This window comes from Hibiscus syriacus, unplaced genomic scaffold, assembly GCF_006381635.1.
Source record: "Hibiscus syriacus cultivar Baekdansim isolate YM2019G1 unplaced genomic scaffold, ASM638163v2 tig00112127_pilon, whole genome shotgun sequence".
Classification (NCBI taxonomy): domain Eukaryota; kingdom Viridiplantae; phylum Streptophyta; class Magnoliopsida; order Malvales; family Malvaceae; genus Hibiscus; species Hibiscus syriacus.
This window is the reverse complement of record NW_024063259.1, coordinates 567,197-592,464: the sequence shown is the minus strand read 5'-3', so window position 1 is coordinate 592,464 and position 25,268 is coordinate 567,197. Positions and strand designations below refer to the sequence as shown.

Here is a 25,268-nt window from a genome sequence, read left to right as displayed (position 1 = left end):
CATGCTAGAAAACACTTATTTCTGAATTCTACCATGAACATGCATCATAACTCATGAGACCTGCATGTAGTAGAGTTGACTTAGAAGAGAGTTACCCAGGATTCTTAAGCTGCTAGAAACATCCAATGTTCGACCAAGAGTGAGATTCTTCTTTCCCTAGCTTTGGAGCTTTCTCAAACTTCTATCACTAGACAAAAATCAATCATAAGTGTTACTAACATTTATGGAGAGTTTAGAAAGGAGTTTAAAATGTTTCTAGATGTCTGAATCTCTAAAAAATGAGTTGAATTCACTTAGGTTTCTAAAACCTCCACTAAACTCATATTTGCTAACTATGGCCAAAACTTGCCATTAAGAGCTTGAATGAAAGCTTATGAGATATATATTTTATTTCTTACCTTGAAATCTCAAAAATGGATTAGTTTCGATGCAAAGTTGGAACCTTTGATGGATTGAAAGCGTGAGAGAAAAAATGATGAAGGAATGAGAAGAAAAGACAAAGAATAGTTGGGAAAAAGAGAAATATCTAAGCATAAGATCATCTCCCTTAATGGGTGATCAACCTTTGAAAATGAACATGGTGAGACTACTCCTTTAGTCATCCTAGTTTTGATTATAAATCCAAAAACCCTTTTTTATCATCCATTGGGCAAAAGTCAATCCCAAACCACATAAACATGGGTCAAGGTTTCCTACAAGCTAATGGGTTTATTCTAAGGCCTACTCGGGTCAACCAGAAACTACTAACCCGAAATTTGGAGCGTTACAACTCTCCCCTCCTAGAAAGAAATTATGTCTTCAAGATTTACTTGTATAGAAGATGTGAGGGTATTGAAGCTACACTTCCTACTGGTTTGTATCTAGGACGAACTCATCACCAGTGTCGGCTGCTAATGAGGCATGACTCTCATTTTCTCCATTGGTTTCTCTGAAATTAGAACGAAACGAAGGCTATTAGTCTTGAAAGTACTTTAGACTCTCTAGATGCATGTACACTTACAGATGTTGATTGACTCTAACCCCGCGGGTCCTAGGATCGACTAAACCTTATGTTCTGATACCGCTAAATATAACACCCTAATCCAATCCGACCCGAAGATCATTAGATCATGATGTCACATGAGACCACCGAAGTGGGTAACCCAAAACTTTTCTTTTAAAACATTGTAAACCATTATATAAAATGTCATTCATAGGAATGTAAATAAAACATAATAAATTTGTTTAACAAGTACAAGCTCCTAAAACATCAAAAAATAATACATTGGGTTTAAAACAAAATAGAGTTATGACTGAATACAAAATGGTCTACAATATTATATGTATCTAATAATAATAAAGACATACTCTGAAATCTTTGTTGAGTTAGAACTGCTGGCGATCATAATTCTCATTAGTACTCACTAATTAACTGTATTATGCTACATGCATTCATTAAATGCGTATGTTAGTTGCACGTGTATAAAGACATAGAATTTTTATCTAACATATTGATGTAGGCATGCATCATGGTGTGACTGAGGGTTATGCATCTCGGAGCTCACACACCCCTCTAGCCTTTCTAAAATACCCTTGGGTATTGGGTGAAATTCGGAGTTGCATCAAAACTGTACACCTAATCGAATTACACTATCGAGTCTTGGGGCATATGCTCCGAGTTCGCAACTGAATTGCCTTGGCACTGACTGGATATTCAAACTATACAATCGTATCTGCTAAAGTAATTGAGTGTCTTGATTATGTCCCGAGTGTCAAACAATGCTAGTTTTATGTCATCATAGTTGTTACTATTTCTAGTTATTTTGAGTTATTACTATTCTCACTTGCAGTTTTATTTCATGATATTCTGGTGTAATTCAATTCTATCCCTTAAAGCTCTTAGGTTTCTTACCCAAAATTGTTCGTGGGTACCGATACTAAGCTCCTCATTATCAATACTAGTCTTTGGATTTCGACACTAATCCTTGGGTATCGATATTACTGACTTATTACAGGCTAATAAAAAAGATGTGATATCGATACTCCTTGAATATCAATACTTCTAGTCTGTGGTATAGATATTTTCCTAATTATTGATACCAAAGTTGGGTTCGATGTTTTGAAAAATAACTAATTATCAATACCCCTATTGGGGAGTATTATAACTCTACTCATGGTATCGATACTCCTATGAGTATCGATACAAATTTGTCTACTAGAATCTACTAAGTGAACTTGGTATTGATATCACCCTGTGAGTATCAATACCTTACCTACAATATCAAAACCCATTGCATGAGTATCGATACTCTTAACCCAACACTCTTTTGTTTTTAACACTTGAAGAACAATATCGGTACTGTTCTTCCAGTACCGATACTCACACCCATAAATACTCTATTTTAGTCATGAAAATGCCTCCCCAATACTCCTAGACATCCTACTAAGGTCCCCAAACATTATTAAAGAGTTATGTATGAATTTAGGGGGTCATAAAGATTCCATAAACATGATGGAAAACATTGATTTTTGAATTCTACCATGAACATGTTTCATAACTCATGTGACCTACCAAAACACATTTAATGACCTACATGTGGTAAATTTGAGTTAGATCCTAAGCGCTGGAAACACCCAAGGTTGAACAAAGAGTGAGATTCACCTTTCCCCTAGCTTTGGAGATTTCTCAAACTTCTCTCACTAGACAAGAATCAATCATAAGCTTTACTAACATTGATGGAGAGTTTAGAAAGGAGTTTAAAAAGTTTCTAGAGGTCTAAATCTCTAAAAAATGAGATGAATTCACTTAGGTTTCTAAAACCTTCACTAAACTCATTTTTGCTAACCATGGCCAAAACTTGCGACTAAGAGCTTGAATGAAAGCTTAGAAGATTGAGGTTTTATTCCTTACTTTGAAATCTAAAAAATGGACTGATTTTCTAGCAAAGTTGGCACCTTTGTTGCATTGAAAGAGTGGGAGAAAAAAGGATGAAGGAAGCAGAAGAAAAGAAAAAAAAGAGTTGGGAAAAAGAGAGAAAAAGTTAGGCGTAAGATCATCTGCCTTAATGGATGATCAACCTTTGAAAATGAAAATGGTAAAACTGCTCTTTTGATGCTCATTTTGATTATTACTCCAAAACCCTTTTTTACCATCCACTGAGCCAAAGCCAAGTCCAAACCACTCAAACTTGGGTCAAGGTTTCCTACAAGCTAATGGGTTTATTCTAAGGCCCACTCAGGTCAACCTGAAACTACTACCCAAAATTCGGGGCGTTACAACTCTGCTTACAAATGATACTTTACACTTCTAAAGGAACTCAATTAATTCGAGCAGAATTGTCTCTAGGCTTAAATGCATTCCTTGTGAAGGATTCTCGATGTTTTGAAAATGTTCTCTATGCTCTACTGAGGTCAAGGACAATTATTTCTTTGACCTTGGTAGAGATGTCTTTGCTTTCTTTGTATAGTAGAAAGGTTACATTATAATTAATCTATAGAGGTATCTTTTGTTATAAGTATAATAATCTGAGTCGATAACAATACCAGAGATGGTAAAACAAACGAAATTAAACTTCTCAGATAATAAAAAGTGGTATATAAAGAAATACTTGGTATCTAAAGGATTAACCGATTGGAAACGAGTTGAGTCCTAAGCTACATATTTTTTACATGTATTATGTACAAACAGAAGTAAACCCTCTATAGATGAATTAAATATGCAGTTCTAAATATGTAAAAGATGATATATATTTTAATTTTATAACATTAGATTTTTATATTATATTATATTTAAAAATTTTGGTTTCTCTCGTCTCCACTAACTTCTTGTCAAGATTATTTTAATTATTGACTAAAAATTATAAAAACAAAAAAATTCTTTATTTGTTTATATTTATATTTTTTTATCAATTTTACCTCTTTAAATTTGTAAAAGTGGAAATTTAAAAGATTATATTATTCAATTAACGATGATTTTTTAATATACTTTTAAATATTACGAGTTAAATTGATTAAAAAATACTATAAACATAAGGAATTCAAAAATTGTTTAACTTGAGGATCATAATTTTAAAATGTTAAAAATACATAAAAATTAATGTTGTACAACAAGCATGGCGATTAAACTTTAACATAATACAGAAATTAAAAAAAGTGCATAAAAGCCCTTCATGAGCATGGATCATGGGAGGCTTGGGCACATGGAGGGACATTAAAATCATAGATACCTAACCCATAAGTTTAAACCTAAAAATGTATGTTTGACTCTGGTCTATAGACTATGCATGCTAAAATAGCCATACAAGCTAAGAAAGATGTTTAATAGAAGCATTTTACATTTATGAAAAATTAAATTCATTAATTCCTTATAATTACCTTACAAAAAGTAGCATTTCCTTTAAACCTGGAAAGCTTGCCTATATTAAAACTAGCTTTGCTTTTAACGTTGAAAAAGTAATTCCACACGGATCTATGGTGGGGTGGAAAAGTGCCCCAAAAGTAGCATGAAAACACCAGTTTCACCTTAATCAAGGAAATTTTCAAGAAATCTGACAGTTTCCTTTCTATTTTATTTTTATAAAATAACTTATATTTAATCCGTTATTTATCTAATCTATATTACGATGATGACCTTTCTAATTTAATTTATTCCGGAATTAAAATTCAAGCTAAGAACAGTATTTAGGAGGGTGAATTTATAAAATTGGGTAAAATATGTATTTAGTATCTCAATTATTACTTTTTCCATTTTGGTCACCCAACTATTTTTTTGTTTCAAAATTATATTAGCATTACGTTTTGATTTCATTTTGGTTACCCGCCATTAAAAAATTAACGATAAAACTGACGTGTCATCATAAGATAATGTCATGTCATCATTGAAAAAATTTAAAAAATATCTCATCACTAGTTTTGTTACTTTTTTAACATTAGGTGGCCAAAATAAATTAAAACACAATGTTAGGTATGATTTTAAAACAATTAATAATTAGATGACTAAAACAAAACAAAAGTGATAGTTGAGATACTAAACATGTGTTTTACCCTATAAAATTTGAGGAGACAGAAAACATATTATCGTAAATAAAAGAATATTTAAAATTTATTAAAAATTGAAATTTTTACCCGCTACTTTTCTATCCATCCCTGAATCTAACATTTCGTCCGAATATATCACTTTTTATTTGATTCCTTTGTAAACCTTTTTTTATAAGGGTAAATTATAAATTTAATAATTGAACTTTCATGCAAATTCTATTTTATTTATCGTATTTTCAAAATTTTCAATTTACTCACTTGATTTTATAGATTAAGTTTTTTTTGGGTCACTATGCCGTTACATTACTAACAGCTCGTTGACGTGACTTATTTAATATTAAAACACAGCCACATAAGATTTTTATTTAATAAAATAAAAATTAATTAGGCAAAAAAATCCTATACAGAACTCTAACACCAAATCCCAACAGATAAACATGAAAATTGAAAATTGCAAATGGGAATGGAAATGGAAATTGGGTTTCATTCATGAAATTTGGAAATGGAAATGAAAATGAAAATGGAGTTTCATTCATGAAATTTAGCTATGTTATCCCAGCAGATAAACATGAAAATTGAAAACCCAAGGATAAACAGTAAACAAATTAAAATCAAGGGAATATAAAATAATTCAAAAATCATAATCAAAGATTAGAAGATAACCTTTTAGGCATGGAGAATGGAAAGATTAGAAGGTGACGTTTCAAGCATGGAGAATGGAGATTGATAAAGAGAAAGCTGTGAAATCAAAATTATAAAAAAGGAAAGTGAGGGGGTGAGGGCGAATTTGAAAGATGGCTAAAAGGATAAGAAAAATGGACCCAAAAAATTAAGAAAAATAAAGAGGGGATCCGCGAAGTTGAAGGTGGCTCCTCAGCAAATGGAAATGAGAGGATGAAGAAGAAGAATAAAGAGGGAAAACAGAAAGGATGAAGGAAAAAAAGAAATATAATTTTTTATTTAGCACAACAATATCGTTTTGGTCAAAATTTAATTTTTTTAGAGATCCAAAACTATTTCGTTTTGATATAAGTTTCTACGCCATAACCTCATTAATTATTTAACGACAGAGTGACAAAAAAAGTTCAATGTATAAAGTTTGGTAATTAAATTGAAAATTTTGAAAGTACGGTGAGTTAAATAAGAATCAAATGAAAGTTTAATTGTCAAATTTGTAATTTACCCTTTTCATAAATCGTTCAATAATGAAGCCCCGTATTCATATATATTCCCCACCAACCTCCTCTCAAACATAAGCACCTTCCTTGAGTTAAAACTTGGTGCTTAAAGGCCTTTTTGATATCCTGTTTTTTTAGAGCCATTTCTAAGCTCTCCTCTTCTTTTTGTCTCTATTTTTCAACTATCTAAAGGGTGTTTTATTTTGGGTTATTTTTGTTTGTAAAAAATCCGCGTTGAAAGTGAGTAAAAAAAAACCCTTGGCTCATCGTGATTGTCGTGTTGACACACAAGAGATTTACCAAGGTGGCTAAATTCACTATATATAACCTAGTTTTAACACCCCATATCTCCCATCTTCTTAGCCAACGTTTTTCATGTTCAAAGGAGAAAAAAAAACAGACAAAATCTTCCAGATTTCTTGCTTGCCTTGCATCTTACATCTGTGTTTTTTTTCTCCGTAATTTAAATGAATTTGCCTTCTTCTACCATAACCTTCTTACATTTCAAGCTTCTGCCAACAATTCAGTAGCAAAACTGTTTCTTGTTCCCTTCTTGTAATTTCAATTCAAAGAAGAGCCCTTGACCAAACATGTTGCAAGACATGATTCATCCACCAGAGCAACAGCTTCCCATTGTAATTCTCTCATCTCATCTCTCCTCTTTGAATTTAATTTTCTTGAATATATTGATAATTCACCATTTTCGTTTCTCTTTTGTTTCATGCGTTCATATGTATACAAAAAATGATAACAAAGATTCTTTTCGTTGATGGCTAGGTTTTCAGTCTTACTATTACAAGGTTTACGTGAGTTTCTGTCTAATACTTTCGTGATATATAATTTCACAAATTTATATGATATATATATATATATATATCTGTGTTCCTTTCATATCATTTTAAGTTCAATCATTTTCATGCCTTACTTTATTTCCTTTTTCAGTTTCCGTTGGTTCTTATTTCATGTGAAATATTACACGTTTATCTTTGACCAAAATAATGCCACTGCGTTAGTTTTAGGCTTCCCTTCATTTCAGCCATTACCCTTTTTAAACAAATTTGAACCAATAATATTATTATTATTTTTTTCTTTTTTGAAAATGACATTAAATTTCAGGCTAAACTACACGTTTAGTACCTCAATTATAACTTTTGTTCCGTTTTGGTCACCCAACTATTATTTTCTTTTCAAAATCATACTTAATGCTATGTTTTAGTTTTTTTTTGTCATCCATCGTTAAAAAAACAGCAGAACAACTGACTTAACATTTTTTAAATTCTTTTACTGATGACGTGACATTGCCTTATGATGACACATCAATATCACCGCTAATTTTTTAACTGCAGGTGATCAAAATATAATGATATGCATAATTTTGAAACAAAAAACAATTGAGAGATAAAAAATGAAAAACTATAATTAGGATAATAAACGTGTAATTTACCCTAAAATTTAAAATTCTTTTTTATAACCATGAACTTTGAACGAATTATATTAAATTTTCCACAACATTTTTTCTAGATGATATGCATATATGTTAACTTTTGAACATATATATAAGAAGAAGACATTCCCAATTTAAAAAATGTCTCTTTCTTGAGGGTAGCATCATCTTCCTAATCTAATCATGATATTTTCCTCCCCTCCATTTTTGTTCCAACTTTTCTTTTTGATCACTATGGAATCAGTAACTTTCCATGCTTGTTGTTTAAGCTTTTGTAATTGTGATTCTTTCTCTCCTTTTTCTCCTATTAGATTGGGTGAAAGACCCTAAAGACAACATTTCACATGGAAAACATAAATAGGGTATTGGAATTTATATATTTTTCTTTTCTTAAATTCCAGTTGTTTGTTTGAATTTGGATTTTTCTTTATTTTCTATAATCTAAATAAATATAATGTAGCATTAACTTCTGGATTCTTTTGGAAAACAAAGGGGATGCTTTGAGTTCATATACAGGTCACATGGAGCAGAAATCCTTTTCTTTGTATGAAATTATATCTCTATCAGATTTTCTTCCTTCATTGCTATTCGAATTTGGTACAGGTTCCAGGTTTTTTATATATATATTTTGAGATTATATCTTAATATTCATGTCAAAAAATATATCAGATTCGGATATCCATACATTAGAATACATTGTTAGATATCTATATGATCATAATTCTATAAAATTGATATCTTCCATGCATGCATGGTTTTTTCTTTTGTCTGATTTCATTGATCTGAACATGTATTTTTAATTATATTTTCAGGAGGATATACCAAGCCCGATCAGTGGTCCAAATTTTTATTTGTCAGATAATGATCTTTTTTCGGACGCCCTGCAGAACTCTGAGGTCACTGATGAAAACTCTTCCTACGGAAACAATCTCAACATACCACCAGACATTGAACAACTCAACGGCCACAACAACAGGGATACGAATTCCGCCGCCGCTGTCACCGCCACCAACGCCGCCACAAGCTCCACTGTAGCCGCCACCGCCAACAACAACAATCTGTCCATAATCTTTGATTCACCGGATGACATTTCAGCTTCCATAGACTTCTCTGAAACCCCATCTTTCACAGTCCCACAATTTCTAACACAACAAAACCAATTCGACCTTTCCTTGGTGCAATCTCAAATCCAATTACCCGATGTCTCAGCCGAGGGGCTGTCGCAGTATGCCACCGCCGACACGGTCGGACCGCTTTTAGGGCCACCATTGTCGTCTGTTTTCGACGAAGATTGCTTGTCCTCGGTGCCTTCTTATGTACCTTTAAACCCTTCGTCTCCTTCTTGCTCTTTCTTTGGCCCTCCAATGTCCACTTTCATGCCTGCTGGTAGTTCTGGGATTTTTACCAACAGAATTCTTTTGAACTCTGAACTTCAACCACAAGACTTGGAATTCCAGGGTGATGATGCTGGAATCTTTTGCCATGATTCTGTCCAACGAGTTTTCAAACCTGGAGACTTACAGGTACTTGTTTAATCTTCATCATTCAATGAAGAAACCGTCACTTTATAAATTTGTAATCGTTTTTTTATTGTTTCGAAAAGGGTCTGAGCAGTGAGAATCAACAACTGGTTGGAGTAGCAACAACTAGCTCTACTCCTTTAGCTTCAGAGAATTCGATTTTGGAAGATTCATGTTTCAACAAGGTTGGGAAACTTTCTGTGGAACAAAGGAAGGAGAAGATTCATAGGTACATGAAGAAAAGGAATGAGAGGAACTTCAGCAAGAAAATCAAGGTCCCTATACTTAATCCCTCTCATATATATTTTGATTCTTTTAAGAATTGAAGTAGTGATGCTTGTAAATCAAATACGCAGTATGCATGCCGCAAGACATTAGCCGATGGCAGGCCCCGAGTAAGAGGAAGGTTTGCCAAAAATGATGAATTTGGAGACACCAATAGGCAAGCTTGCAGCAATCATGATGAAGAATATGATGATGAAGTAAGGGTCTTCTTTCTTCTTCTTTCTTTTCTTCATAAAATTCCCATTTTCATTGATGATACTTGTTGCTAGAAACAAGTTTATTGCGTCGGCGGTTGTCAATTCATCATTTTTGTTTAAGCGAAGAACTGTGACCGGTGCAAGGACAACCGTTAGCTGTAAGAATAAAAGAAAGAAAAAATATAACATAGGAGAGAATAATTCAGACACAAAAAAAACTTCTTTCTCAATCTTTCCTTGAGATATAAATACCGCAATTATAAGATGATTGATATAAATCTCGAGTCATTATGAAGACTTTTATTAACGGAAATTTAATAGATTCTTAAAAATATTTGTGAAGGTACAACACTAAGTATTGAGTATAATATTTTGGTTTGATTTTTAAGCAGGTTGTTGTGAAAGAAGAGGAAGACATGGTTGATTCACCTGATATTTTTGCACACATTAGTGGCGTCAACTCTTTCAAATGCAACTACCCAATCCAATCCTGGATTTAAATAGTTCTAAATCCACTACAATTTTGCAGGGACCCCTGTTTCAAACTGGGTTTTCTCCAAGTTTGATCTTTAAAAAAAAAAAAAGAGGGGAAAATAATAAGGTCCTACTTCATACAAAATAAGTCAGGATTACTAATAGATGGTAAATAAAACTGTAATTATTGTAGATATATGTATGTATATGGTAATTCCACTTGTATCAAGTTCAATTGTATGTGATCAGCACATTATTACAATGATATTATGGCATTACTTAATTGCCGCTTTCACTTGTTGAAGGAATTGAATTTGATGGTAGTTTGTGAGTGTAAACTGTCGCAACCATCTTTCGGTTTGGCCCCGAGAATTGGGCTTCGACTTAGGGAAATTGATTGGAGTCGCCACCGATTATTTATTTTAAAAAAAAAATAGGTTAATCGGATACCTTATATCTTACCTGATCTGCGTCTTACCAAAGATATGTCGGATTCGGGAGTCGGTTACAGTCAAGGAAGGGTTAGCACCCTTGAACTGCCCTTTCGGTACTGTGTAATTTCCAGTTGTCTTTGATTAAGAAAATTATAAGTTTAAATTCAAAGGTAAAAATAAGATCCCAGTTACTTACTACTGATTGATGAAAATTCCCTTAAGATTTTAAGGCTGTTAGACTTATATTGAGATACAAGATCGAATTAGGAGAAAAAGACATGTAACTATGAGAGCAACAACAAAACAGAAAAGAGAAGATAATAACGTTAGTAGACATGAAAATAGAACAGAATAAATTAAATGGTAATATGAGTGGATATTTAACAAAGAGGAATAAGATTAAATATAAAAAATAAAAATAAAAAAAAAGAACAAAACAAGAATAAAACACGGCGAAGACAAATTAAAAAAAAATGGCGTATATATACATAAATAAGTATTCTTAAAAGAGACAAAATAAAACAAAATAATATATACATATAAATGAGTAGAACAAAAGGAAGATAATAATGTAATGACTATAATATATATATATATATATATATATATATATATATATATATATATATATATATATATATATATGAAAATAAAAGATAAAATATGTATAAATAATAATTTGTAAAAATAAAAAATAAAAATAAACAAATAAAATGATATATACATAAATAATAATATTAATATTGAAAATAATAATAATAGTAATGGTAAAAAAATAAAAGAAAATGGTAAAATATTCGTATGGGATCAGATTGAAATAAAATCCAAATCAGGGGACAAATTCAGAAGAAAATCAGATTCAAATTCAATTTAGGGATCAAAATGGAGCTGATTTAAAATCAGAGGGATCAAAATCGAGGTTTACCCTTTAACAGAAATACGCGGATCCTTCCCCGGGTCGGGTTGACGCGCGGGTCACCGTACGGGCTGAGTATAAAGCCCAACATTTCTTTTTGGACTTTCATTTCTCTTCTTTCTCGCCCGAGAGCCCTCCCCTATCTCTAAAGTTTCTCTCGTTTATTCAACCGTGTTCTTCATTTGAAGAACACGGCCACCGCTGAAATCCAGAAATCGACCAATGGCCACCCCGCGCCGCCTCGCCGGCCGCCGTGAACGGTGCCGGCCGTCGTTCATCGGCGGTAAACCCTAAAATTTTATTTTTTCGAAAGCCCTTCACCTCCTCGTTTCAAAAAACCAAAATCGTTTCTTTAAAAAGTAAGCCTCGGGGGCCAGATCTGGGTTCGAAAATCCCGACCTATACCCCTGTTCATCGGCTTTATTAGCGTATTTGAGGTTTGGAACGAGCACAAAACGGAAACAAAACACGAACAACTCCCACATGCAAGCGTATCAAACAAAAAAAGGTAAGGTTTTTACCTCTGTAGCCTTCGAAGTTTTCAATAAAACTACTTGGATTGCTTTGAATATTGGTATAACTTTGCTCGAAATTTTTTTGTTTCGAAAGTTTCTGTTTTTATTTCCTCTTTTTTATCCCTCCCCAAATGGGTTTGATTACATTTATTTATAGCCTCGATTTTCTCTTTTTTGGACCTATTTGAATCCTACTAGGACTCTAATATTTGCCTGTTGACTGTGCGAGATCTTTGCATGTTGTTGGTGGTTGTCGTGAAATCCGGTGACCTGTTGTGTGCGTGGCCAGAGGCGTGAGATGTGGGGAGTCTGACTGGGGCATGTGATGTCAAAAACGGCGCTGGAACGGGCTAGGTCTCGAACAAGATGAAACCCTAGATGGGTCTGCTGTGGACCGTTGGATCTCACCTAGATCCAACGGTCATTGAGCAGCGGCTGGAAGCAGAAAACAGGGTGAAACCCTAATCCTCTACGCGGGCTGCTATACTGGGCCATTGTTGGACCTGAAAACAAATATAAATAAATGTATTAGATATAAATGGATATATAATTTATAATATAAAATTATATAATATAATGAATGATGAAATTTAGTGTCTTCAGCTGCCCCTCTTTGCTCATTATCGTGTAACGAAAATAAAGCAAAGATTAAAAGACATAAATTTCGTCCCTATCGAATATCCTCTGTCGTAGAGTTGAAATTCGATGTTAAGACTGGTTTTTAAAACACGAGATGACTCCCTCGTCGTGAGGTTGAGTTAAAACTGGAAGATTCTAAGCCTGAATCCTTCGTCGTGAAATTGAAAACGAACTCGTGAAGTTGAAATCGAACTCAGAGTTCTGGAGGTAGCTCATGGATCGTCTTCTAGCCAAAGATACTTTGTTGTGAAGCTGAAATTGGGAAACTGTTTATTGACAACCAGCGGTCCCTTCGTTGTGAAGTTGAACTTGCGTTGTTTGGAGTCAAATATCCTTCGTTGTGAAGTTGAAATTGGGAAACTGTTTATTGACAACCAGCGGTCCCTTCGTTGTGAAGTTGAACTTGCGTTGTTTGGAGTCCAATATCCTTCGTTGTGAAGTTGAAATTGGGAAACTGTTTATTGACAACCAGCGGTCCCTTCGTTGTGAAGTTGAACTTGCGTTGTTTGGAGTCCAATATCCTTCGTTGTGAAGTTGAAATTGGCTCTGAATTTGAGAAGTTGACAGTCAGCGGTCCCTTCGTCGTGAAGTTGAACTTGTACTGTCTTGAGTCCAATATCCTTCGTTGTGAAGTTGAAATCGAACTTGTTTATTGACAACCAGCGGTCCCTTCGTCGTAAAGTTGAACTTGCGTTGTCTGGAGTCCAATATCCTTCGTTGTGAAGTTGAAATTGGCTCCGAATTTGAGAAATGTTTGTTGACAACCAGCGGTCCCTTCGTCGTGAAGTTGAACTTGCGTTGTCTGGAGTCCAATATCCTTCGTTGTGAAGTTGAAATTGGCTCTGAATTTGAGAAATGTTTGTTGACAACCAGCGGTCCCTTCGTCGTAAAGTTGAACTTGACTCTAAAGCTGTAAAAATTATGTACGTGGAAAGAAAATGATAGATATGATGCTCTAAAATGTATGCATAAGATGCATGTAACATGAATTGGTTATATTTTATCTCCTGAAAAAGGTCTGATAATTTGCATTAGGATGTTGAATCCCCAAAGATGCCCCAATATCAAAAAATGCCCCAATATTTGATGTTGAATCTTCAAAGATGCCCCAAATGTTCCTCATTTCTTGCTTCATCATTGATTTTGAGCACGAGCTTTATGTCTAAGAGTCACATGTCATTTACCAAGATCCACTCTAAAGAGACTGTCTTGTTTGAAAAAAATGTTTTTCTTTCTCTTTTATTTTCAAAGTTATGAAAATATCAATTAAAAGAGTTTTGAAAGATGTTTGATCCAAAGTTTTAAAAATATTGCCCCTATCACGGTTTTACAATTGAGACGAATCATAAAACTAGAGTTCATCGGATATCAAAGAATTAATTACAATGTTAATCCTTCAATAAATTATAGCTATTTGACAACTGCCAAGATCCAAGCTATCTTTGGGAGATAGTCAAGTAAGGAAAGGATAAAAAGTCTCAGGTTATTGTGTTTGGTCAAAGGTTTGGCATTTGATGCTCAAAGGTTTGACATTTGATGCTCAAAGGTTTGACATTGGATGCTCAAAAGATTGATGGGGTAGCTTGCATGCTCCTCTGCTGGAAGTGTTCCCTGACTCCCAACCTTTGTTGTCACACTCGGATTGTGCGATGCCTTATCAAGGAATTTACGTGATCGCCTCAGTTGCACAATTTTTATATTCGAGCCGCCTTTTCAGGTTTTCAACTCGAACCCTCCTTTGGTTTCAAGACGTTATTCAGGATTTACGTCTTGAACCCCCTTTGTTATTTTTTCTACCATGCATTAATTACATTGTTTTTTTGCAAACAAAGATTAATCCTGATGGGCGGGATGAAATCTGAAGATAGTATCTTCTGTTTAGAAATCCATGTATGATTAGAAGGGACTTTTAAGGCACGTAATGTAGGCCAAGGCTCATGGTTATGAAAGAAAAGGATAAATAGGCCCAAACAAGTGTTTCAGGGTGTTGAACCAAGGATCAATTCATTCTGATGCCTTCAATCCTGTCTTGCTCAATTTGGATCTGCTCATATGTGTTTCTCTGGATGTTCCATGATCTTCGAGTGAAGTGATTCAGAGATTCGGGAATGATTGTGCTTGATCAATCTCATAGTTTGAAGCTTGATGTGCCATTTGTCTTTAGGGAATCTTTGCATGTTTTTGTCCCTTTTTCTTTTTGCTTTTTGCTTTTTGCTTTTTTTTCTTTTGTTCTTGTTTCTCTTTTTCTTGTTTTTTTTTTTTGCTTTTTTGCTTCTTTTCTTCTTGATTGGATCTTTGCACTTGTCATTTGGTCCACCTCGTGGTATCTCCTTTGGATTGATGTCTTCACTCATGTGAGCAGATTTCTTCCACCTTGCCCCCCAATGTGAAGGGTGATCCTTGGTTAGGGTTGAATCAGAAGAAAAATACTACAGGCTCAAAAGGGGACACAAGGGATATATATTTTCTCCTGTTGTAAAGGGATAAAGAAAGAAAGCCATTCATCATTTCATACATGGAAGTCCTCACAGAAGAGGTAACCCCAGGGGGATAGATTTTCAGGATTAATTTCATTCACATGAAAACAGTGTAATTAATGCGTGATAGAATTATTTCGAATGAATTGTTTTTTTGCTCCTTGCTCCCAACATATCTCAATGTTCAGGCTCCTGGCGAGATACCCCAAATTGTGTCTTAGAAGAATGCTCATGTTCAAATGAACAACTCAATGCCTTGGGTATTAAAATGTCAATTTTGAGTCTAAAAGGACAATGGTGTGATCTTATTGACTCAAAGAAAGGTACAGGTGTATCAAAAAGATAAATGCAATGTTCAAGAATTTCAAAGGGAGGTAATGTCAAAATTTAGTTTTTTGGTAATGGTCATGAGTTATTTTGGGTAAAAAAAATCGAGGTATTTTTATTTTGGGGTTTGAGATAGGGTAAGAAAGGTATAATCTTGCATATGTCAAAAATCTATAATCATTGAAGAATTAAAAGAATCCTTAATTCATTTAATATTCGAAGAACTAAAGATTAAAATTTGTTCAATTGCTCCACTTTAGAAAGTAGCATAAATTCAATCCTTTAAAAGATTAAGCAAACATGAAATATCAGTGACGTGTTCAAACAAAACAATCCTCTAAGTGCAAATGGTATATGACATGCCCCCCTTCTTCGGCTGTCAATGCCCCTGAATCCATCAGGTTTTGGATCTTGCGCTTCAGCGCCTTATAGTTCTCAGAGGAATGTTTGGAGCATCCTATGTGGCAACTACAAATAGCTTCAACATTGTAGCCCTTAGGATATGTGGACTTTTTTCTCAGATCATCTTGGCAGGTTTAGTCGTACAACCAGCTGATTGGGCTCATTCGTTGTGATAGTTTTTTATGATGTTACAATCTTGCTTCCATGTGGTGTCATGTGGTTAAAACCACTTCATCGAATTCTCCATGAAGAGATTTCATGTTTATGAAAATACTTAAAAATGAAATGTATATGCAAAATGAAAAAATGCATGAAATGTTCGAGGCATTGATCCAAAAACATGTATGTTATTGTAAATAACCTTTATTGGGACAAAAGTGTTTTATCTTTTAAGAGACAATAAACATATTTAAAGGTACATCCGGACTAAATCCTCTAGGCCCGGAACCGGTTGACTAGTCATTTGCCTTCGTCTTTCACTGGTTGAATAACCTGTCGAACCGCTCCGACCTCTCTGGATAAACCGTGAAAATGTTGAGTTTTTTTTATATTGGTTCCCAAAAAGTGTCGAATGACTTCATCTCTGGCTTTCATCCTTTGCTGAATCGGAAATTCCATTGAAATCCTCCATCAAAGGGATTATTCGAAGTTCATTTGCTTGTTTCTTGAATTTGTCGACAGTGACTTGCCATCTTGTTCTTGTTGTCTTTGAATGGACTCTCGAGGTCAGTAACATTTTTCTCGTCTTGCCCCTGCCACCTTTGTCAACCCATTTTTGAAAAGTTAACTTTTGATGTACTTGATTGTGGGCACCATGAATGTGACACATAGTTGTCTTGCAAATTGTCCTCATTTTCTTTCTGAGCCTTTTCGGACCATAGCCGGACCTCTGCGTTCTTATCTCTTGTATTACAACCCCTTTGTCCATTAATGCAGATTATTCATGTTTTAACAAACAAGTTTTTGGTGGATCAACACCTCTTTTAAATGATGCAAATAATGAAAACAAAATAAAAGAGAACAAAAGTAAAATAGAGTTAGTGAGATAAATCAAAACAATAATAAAAACGAAAAATCCTACCCCACATGATATCTACCCGCATGCTTATTATTCCTACCCGGACATGATCTCTATCCCGTAAGTTGGTTTTGAACAAGTCCTAACCGCATAAATTTCTAGTTTACATGCTTTGAACAGAAAGTAAAGCAGGAAATAATTCTGGCATCCTAGGGTTTGAAATGAGGTCTTGGGGTGGGCCCTAACTCCTTGTAGTCTCCGGGTTTAGGTTCTAAGAAAAAGTACCCGAGTTCTCCTTGCTGGTGCCCCCTTGGGCTTACCAGACCCTTAGTCCTAAACCCATCACAGGCTTGTGTGGACTAAGTTAAACTCGAGAGGACACATTCCCTTATGCCCATACGGAGAATAAATTCACACGAAGGCATAAGGTATATGAATCCCGATGGTTACTTGCTAGGCCCATACGATGAATAAATTCACACGAAGGCGTCGCTTTCACCCCCACTTAAAACGGGTTCGGAGCTCGGGTATAGAGCCTTTAGATGAAAAAAAAGAAAACTTTGAAGGCTGAAATCATGAAAAAACGATTAGTCCAACTATTTACTCGAAAATAATCAAAAGTAAGTAAAAAGGATCGAAATATTACCTTAAAATCTAAACTTACCATTTTCGTTAAAAAGACAACTGGAAATTACCTTAGCCTGACTCGCTTACCTTATCCCCAGCGGAGTCGCCAAGCTGTCGCAACCGTCTTTCGGTTTGGCCCCGAGAATTGGGCTTCGACTTAGGGAAATTGATTGGAGTCGCCACCGATTATTTATTTTAAAAAAAAAATAGGTTAATCGGATACCTTATATCTTACCTGATCTGCGTCTTACCAAAGATATGTCGGATTCGGGAGTCGGTTACAGTCAAGGAAGGGTTAGCACCCTTGAACTGCCCTTTCGGTACTGTGTAATTTCCAGTTGTCTTTGATTAAGAAAATTATAAGTTTAAATTCAAAGGTAAAAATAAGATCCCAGTTACTTACTACTGATTGATGAAAATTCCCTTAAGATTTTAAGGCTGTTAGACTTATATTGAGATACAAGATCGAATTAGGAGAAAAAGACATGTAACTATGAGAGCAACAACAAAACAGAAAAGAGAAGATAATAACGTTAGTAGACATGAAAATAGAACAGAATAAATTAAATGGTAATATGAGTGGATATTTAACAAAGAGGAATAAGATTAAATATAAAAAATAAAAATAAAAAAAACAAGAACAAAACAAGAATAAAAACACGGCGAAGACAAATTAAAAAAAAAAATGGCGTATATATATACATAAATAAGTATTCTTAAAAGAGACAAAATAAAAACAAAATAATATATACATATAAATGAGTAGAACAAAAGGAAGATAATAATGTAATGACTATAATAATACATATATATATATATATATATATGAAAATAAAAGATAAAATATGTATAAATAATAATTTGTAAAAATAAAAAATAAAAATAAACAAATAAAATGATATATACATAAATAATAATATTAATATTGAAAATAATAATAATAGTAATGGTAAAAAAATAAAAGAAAATGGTAAAATATTCGTATGGGATCAGATTGAAATAAAATCCAAATCAGGGGACAAATTCAGAAGAAAATCAGATTCAAATTCAATTTAGGGATCAAAATGGAGCTGATTTAAAATCAGAGGGATCAAAATCGAGGTTTACCCTTTAACAGAAATACGCGGATCCTTCCCCGGGTCGGGTTGACGCGCGGGTCACCGTACGGGCTGAGTATAAAGCCCAACATTTCTTTTTGGACTTTCATTTCTCTTCTTTCTCGCCCGAGAGCCCTCCCCTATCTCTAAAGTTTCTCTCGTTTATTCAACCGTGTTCTTCATTTGAAGAACACGGCCACCGCTGAAATCCAGAAATCGACCAATGGCCACCCCGCGCCGCCTCGCCGGCCGCCGTGAACGGTGCCGGTCGTCGTTCATCGGCGGTAAACCCTAAAATTTTATTTTTTCGAAAGCCCTTCACCTCCTCGTTTCAAAAAACCAAAATCGTTTCTTTAAAAAGTAAGCCTCGGGGGCCAGATCTGGGTTCGAAAATCCCGACCTATACCCCTGTTCATCGGCTTTATTAGCGTATTTGAGGTTTGGAACGAGCACAAAACGGAAACAAAACACGAACAACTCCCACATGCAAGCGTATCAAACAAAAAAGGTAAGGTTTTTACCTCTGTAGCCTTCGAAGTTTTCAATAAAACTACTTGGATTGCTTTGAATATTGGTATAACTTTGCTCGAAATTTTTTTGTTTCGAAAGTTTCTGTTTTTATTTCCTCTTTTTTATCCCTCCCCAAATGGGTTTGATTACATTTATTTATAGCCTCGATTTTCTCTTTTTTGGACCTATTTGAATCCTACTAGGACTCTAATATTTGCCTGTTGACTGTGCGAGATCTTTGCATGTTGTTGGTGGTTGTCGTGAAATCCGGTGACCTGTTGTGTGCGTGGCCAGAGGCGTGAGATGTGGGGAGTCTGACTGGGGCATGTGATGTCAAAAACGGCGCTGGAACGGGCTAGGTCTCGAACAAGATGAAACCCTAGATGGGTCTGCTGTGGACCGTTGGATCTCACCTAGATCCAACGGTCATTGAGCAGCGGCTGGAAGCAGAAAACAGGGTGAAACCCTAATCCTCTACGCGGGCTGCTATACTGGGCCATTGTTGGACCTGAAAACAAATATAAATAAATGTATTAGATATAAATGGATATATAATTTATAATATAAAATTATATAATATAATGAATGATGAAATTTAGTGTCTTTATAAACAAATAGTTTTGTTTGCTTGAATGGCTTGACTCGCCTCTAGTATAAATTTATATATTGAAATAGAAGTTAAATGTACACAAATTGTCCTTAAATTATACCATTTTTCTCGCACATGTTTAAGGGCTCTTCTAGGAGTGAGAAAGACAGTAAAGTAAAAATCAATCTGAAGTCTGAACCATAATGTTTAGACTAATATAATCCAAGGTAATGAGAACCAAGATTCCTTCAATGTCTCCTTTTCCATCTCTCTCATCCACATGTCTTTGGGAATAAAATCCACAAAAAGACCAACAAAAAAGCTTAAAATAAATACAAATTAAAACAAGAAAGTCCATCCGCAGGCGTTTGCCTTTTCTTTTTTGCCATAGTGGATTCTATGCTGCGTTCCAGCTCACTTCTTTTACTTTTGTGTATTTTTTAATGGTTTCTATAAAAAGATTTCCTGTCCTCTGTAGTATATTTCATTTGCCCTGTGAAATAAATGCAAATACACAAATGGTCTCCATTATAATGTATTATTTTAATATTTTTATTATTAAAAATTATAAATAGATTTTTATTATAAAATTTTGTTTTACTTATTATTAAAAGTTATAAAATAAACATCTGATTATTTATAGGTTATAAACTTATTTTTTCTATTAAAAACTTAACAGTCATCTAAATTAGATGCATGATTTATCTTAACTATTTTTTACTCGAGGCAAAATTAAAAATTAGACTCCTAATTCATTTTTTTAAGAAATATGTACTACAAAAATTTTTTTTTTGGATAAGTGAAGTTTATTCATCCAAAGAAAGCAGCACAGCTGCTACAAGAAACATTATATTAGCCCCCAATTTTGGCACAGACGCCTATTTACATCATCGACTCTATTAATGTAACCCTCATACAAGTTAATACGAACCACCTCTCTAATACTATTTCAATAGAATCAGCTGAACGAAACACTCCTCTAAAACTCTTGTGATTCCGTTCCTCCTAAATAGAGTAAACAAACTCGGTCCAAGCAAGCTTGAGTATATGAACTAAGAGGGATTTTCCCTTAAAGTGCAGAATCATCCAACGAATCTCATCATCCCAGCACCTGATGCTTCAATTCACAATCAAGCAAAACAACACACCATATCTCAGACGCAAATGGGCATTCAAGGAATAGATGGTTGCGAGATTTTTGACCTACCCCATACAGCACACATAAACTGTTGTTAACCACAATTCCAAACCTACCTAATCTATCCTTAGTAGGAAGCTTGTCGAGCAGAACCATCCAAGCCATAAGAGAAAACTTGGGGATATGAGCAGGAAACCAGATGAGTCTATGCCATGCAACCTTGTCACTTCTTTCGCGGACACTACCCCATATCCACCTGCCATTGACCTGAGATAAGCTAGCCAAAGGCCTAAATAAACGCCCAGCCTCCTCCCTCAGCTTAATCAACTTGCTGAGAATCTAGCTGAAATGAGGTTTACTAACCACAGACCAATAATCAACAGACTTAAAACAATAGCTCTTAATCCACACAATCCACAGTGACCCTTCCCCCGCAAGGATACACTTAATAAGCATTAGACAACATGCTTTACTCCAGTCAGCAAGCTTCCTTAAGCCCAATCCTCCCTCAGATTTAGGTGAGCACACCTGGTTCCAGCTCACTCTAGCACCACTAGCAGAGGTGCCGCTGCCTCTCCAAAAGAACTTCATACAAAGCTTCTCAACATCCCTAATGACACCCTTAGGCAGTATTAATTATCTACTCCAATAACCAAACAAGTTGAACAAGACAGATTTTACAAACTGAAGCCTACCCCCATAACTGAGTTTTCTGTTGGACCACTTATCAATTTTGTCCTTAATTTTCACCAGCAATGCCGAGCAGTCCTTGCTAGTGAGCTTACGTGTGACCAAGGGCACCCCAAGATATCTAACAGGAAGCTGACCAATCCTAAAACCAGTGGCTCTCTGAATCAGCTCAACTTTATCTTCTGATATCCCACAAGTAAAGAATCCAGTCTTTGTAGCATTCAATCTAAGGCCAGAAATCTCATAGAACTTGTCCAAGAAACTAACCACCCCCACCACAGAATCCAGTGATCCATGACAGAACAAAAGGAGGTCATCAGCAAAACAGATGTGAGTGAGGGGATTTTTTTTGCATTTTGGGTGGAATCTAAACACATTAATCCTGGCAGCAACATCCAGCAGTGAGGAAAGTACATTTATCATAATCGCAAAATGATAAGGGGAAAGGGGATCGCCCTGCCTAACCCCTTTAAAATACCCCACCAAACTACCATTCAAAGAAATAGAGAATCTGGGGTAGAAATACAAGCTTTTATTCAACCACAAAACACCTCAGGCAGCCCCGAAGCTTCAAGAACATTCATCAAGAAGTCCCAACAGATTGAATCAAAAGCCTTCTACAAGTCAATCTTAATTGTGCATCTAGGAGAAAGGTTCTTCCTAGAATATCCCCTAACTACTTCCTAGAATATCCCCTAACTACTTCCTGAGCCAATAAGGTATTGTCAACAATATTCCTACCCTTAACAAATGTTGATTGATTAGGGGAAATCATACCAGGAAAGAACAAAGCTAATCTAGTGACCATGATCCTAGTGATTGTCTTATAAATCACATAACAGCAAGAAATGGGCCTAAATTCCATGGCCATACATGCATTAGGGGATTTAGGCACTAAGACAATGGAGGTGGCATTAAAAGCAGGTAAAAGGGAGGAAGATTGGAAGAAGTACCTTACAGCCCCAATAAAATCATTGCCAATTATATCCCAAGTGACCTTGAATAACCATGAGGTATAGCCATCAGGCCCAGGGCTCTTATTTTTCCCCTTCCTGAACAGTGCATCTTTGATTTCAGCATCAATAATCACTCCACCTAGGATATCCTCAGCCCCAACAGGTAAAGAGTAATTTAGAACAGACTTTAACCAGTCAGTAGGACAGCTCTTCACTATGGGATCAGCAGTACCTATAAGGCTTTTGAAAAAAATTTCCAACTCAGCTGCCATATCCTCAAAAGTTTCATGATATCCTAAAAAATATGTACTACAAAATTTTTATTAGAATTTCTTTTATTAAATTAAACAAATAGTAATTTATTATATTATAAAAAATGTTTAAAAATGTATTTAAATATACAAATACTTATAAACAAAACATTGTCTTAGAGTATTTCTTGATGCTAAATCATTGATTATAGCATCAACATCAATACTTTCAACATATTTTTCTCAATACACAACATAACATTTGAAAATAAAAAAACGATCTTATTTAGAATTTAGAAATATATAAAAATCAAAAGAAATAATTTGAAAAATATGATCTTACCTAGAATTTTAAGAACAATCTTTAATATGATTCAAGCACCATAATCGATGATAAAAAGTTATAACTTTGTGTTTGTGAGAAATTAAAAAGTGAGTATAATAATTTTCAGATGAATTGTGAAATATAAAAGAGAAAAAAAAGATTAATTATATTTAAATTTTTTCTCCCATTGAGCTTTGAAGAGAAGTAATACTGTTAATAAAACTTTTCATTGATATGAAAAATTGAAAAAGTGATTTAGTGCATTGTTGGTGAGAATTTAGAAAGAACAAAATTAAAGAAATTCATTGATTTTTTTATTTTAAGAAATAAAAATTGAATCAGAGTTATAAAAGAAGTATAATAGTTTATTATTGTTAACATAAAAATTTAATAATGACAATAATACCTTATTAAATTTATGGGCCCATTATTTTATTATATAATTTTTATTAAAGTTTATTATTATATATAATTTTTTAATTTATAAGCCCTGAGCAGCGTCCCTCTTGCCTTGATCCAGGGCAGGCTCTGGTTAAATGTTAACCTGTTAAATGAAATATAATAAAATTTGATCTCAAAATTGTTTGAGCTATATTTTGTGGGTCGAATTTTTGTTTATATTATATCATTCAGTCAATGCTTAAATACAACATCGATACCAATAGATATTATTAAAATATAATTTTATCATATCTAGATTAGTAAGCTAACGTCTAACTTAGACGACTATCGTTTTAACGAAAAATAATAATTTTAGAATATATTAATAGTAAAAAGATCATTTCACAATTTTTAATAAAAAATTTAACAAAAGAAATTCTTATAATCTAGATATTATTGTATAATTTTAAAAAATTAAAGATTCGATAAAATAATATCATATAATATACCATTTATGTACTTTACCAGTGAAATAATTGATTAAAAATATGTGGGTGGCTCTTCAAAGTTGAAAGGTGAAACCGTGGAATCCAAATTCCTCGACTTTTGCTACAGTTTTGGCCTTTGGGGTGCTTAGGAAAAAAATGTGCTTGGGATTCTAGAATGGTTTGCTTCTTTCCTTCTTTCTTTTTTCTCTCTTTCCCACAAGCACCAGCACAAGCACTATTTTTTAGTTTATTCACAATAAGCTGCTGCTTCTGTTTTTCTTTTTTGCTTGTCTATTGAATTGGATTGGGGTGCTTCATTTGTGTCTTGGATCCATTTCTATGCGGTAAGACGGAAAAAAAGAAGAGAGAGCTTTTCTTCTTACTTATTCCCTTCAGAAAAGTTTGCAACTTTCTTCTGCATTTTATTTCTGGTTTTTTGTGCTTTATATGTTTATTCTTCTCTGGTATACATAATAGCAAGTAGTTCCCATTTTCGCTCTTATAGAGTTTTATATCTGAGTTGCTTGCATTGGTGGAAGCTGATTTATTGTCATAGAGTTCCATGTTTGACAGTTTTCTTTACCATGTTAGTTTCTGAATATTTTTTTTTTGGGATTTTTTCTGATATATTTATGCTTCTTTATTCCATCTTTTCCCTGCTTTATAATGCTGTTGTAATCAAGCTTTTAAAGTTAACTGTCATAATTGTGATTCAAAAAAGGGGAAAAAGTTTATGCCATGATTTGGATTGCTAACTACTAATTTACAGTTTATATCTCATTTAGATTCCTTGAGAATAAATGAAGAAAAAAGACAACGCAAAGTGGAAGGATATTTGTTCTTGTCTTTCTAGTTCATAACTCGGCATAGTTAGATTACATATATGAAAAATTAAAGATTCATCGTTACTTGATTAAGTTATTCGATTTTGACACATTCTGTTTTATTTCTCATTGCTGAAAATGCAGTCTCCGTTGTCATTTGTCTTATACGTTATTGTTTCTAGTTGAGGTAACAGATCGGTGGCTAACGGGTGATTGCATTCTTTCTGTTTGTTGATTTAATTCATCTTCTGTTCAGATTTCTAATGAAGTACAGATGGGGCAGTTTGGAGGATTATCGACTGTTTTGAGGCCGGAAATGGTGAAGAGGTGTGTCTGTTATTGATGCGTTATACTTGATTTGATGCATCCAATGGACAACACATTAGTTAGTGATCCGAAAGATGACAGGGGAAACGGAGATTCATTGTGCATTTTGGAGGACAAGAAGGATACATCAGTAGACTATGGAATGAATTGTTCCGGACTAAAACCGAAAAGGTTGGTTTGTCTGGTGAACCCACAGCATGCTCTGATATTAAATGTTGGAAGA

General features: G+C 34.2%; 2 protein-coding genes across 2 annotated transcripts; one reads left to right on the top strand and one right to left on the bottom strand.

The window, feature by feature from the left end:
- Positions 1–6,511: 6,511 nt before the first annotated feature.
- Positions 6,512–10,210, top strand: LOC120174874. The gene is made up of 5 exons (XM_039181599.1): positions 6,512–6,829; positions 8,451–9,161; positions 9,242–9,433; positions 9,515–9,640; positions 10,033–10,210. The coding sequence occupies exons 1-5, from the start codon at positions 6,785–6,787 to the stop codon at positions 10,138–10,140; spliced, it is 1,182 nt and encodes a 393-aa protein (XP_039037530.1). The 5' UTR covers positions 6,512–6,784; the 3' UTR covers positions 10,141–10,210.
- A 10,554-nt stretch (positions 10,211–20,764) lies between these two features.
- Positions 20,765–21,916, bottom strand: LOC120174872. Its single transcript, XM_039181598.1, has 3 exons — positions 21,489–21,916; positions 21,167–21,413; positions 20,765–21,070 (listed from the first exon to the last, which is right to left on the bottom strand). The coding sequence occupies exons 1-3, from the start codon at positions 21,914–21,916 to the stop codon at positions 20,765–20,767; spliced, it is 981 nt and encodes a 326-aa protein (XP_039037529.1).
- Positions 21,917–25,268: the final 3,352 nt, after the last annotated feature.

Bases quoted from the DNA above. Each gene is read 5' to 3' on its own strand.
- LOC120174874 (XM_039181599.1), top strand. From the start codon at position 6,785: ATGTTGCAAGACATGATTCATCCACCAGAGCAACAGCTTCCCATT. The intron at 6,830-8,450 runs GTAATTCTCTCA...TTATATTTTCAG, and splicing joins CAGAGCAACAGCTTCCCATT to GAGGATATACCAAGCCCGAT. The intron at 9,434-9,514 runs GTCCCTATACTT...TCAAATACGCAG, and splicing joins ACTTCAGCAAGAAAATCAAG to TATGCATGCCGCAAGACATT.
- LOC120174872 (XM_039181598.1), bottom strand. From the start codon at position 21,916: ATGATAAATGTACTTTCCTCACTGCTGGATGTTGCTGCCAGGATTAAT. The intron at 21,414-21,488 runs GTTTGTAAAATC...GGGTGTCATTAG, and splicing joins AGTTATGGGGGTAGGCTTCA to GGATGTTGAGAAGCTTTGTA. The intron at 21,071-21,166 runs GTTAGTAAACCT...AGCTTATCTCAG, and splicing joins CTGTTGATTATTGGTCTGTG to GTCAATGGCAGGTGGATATG.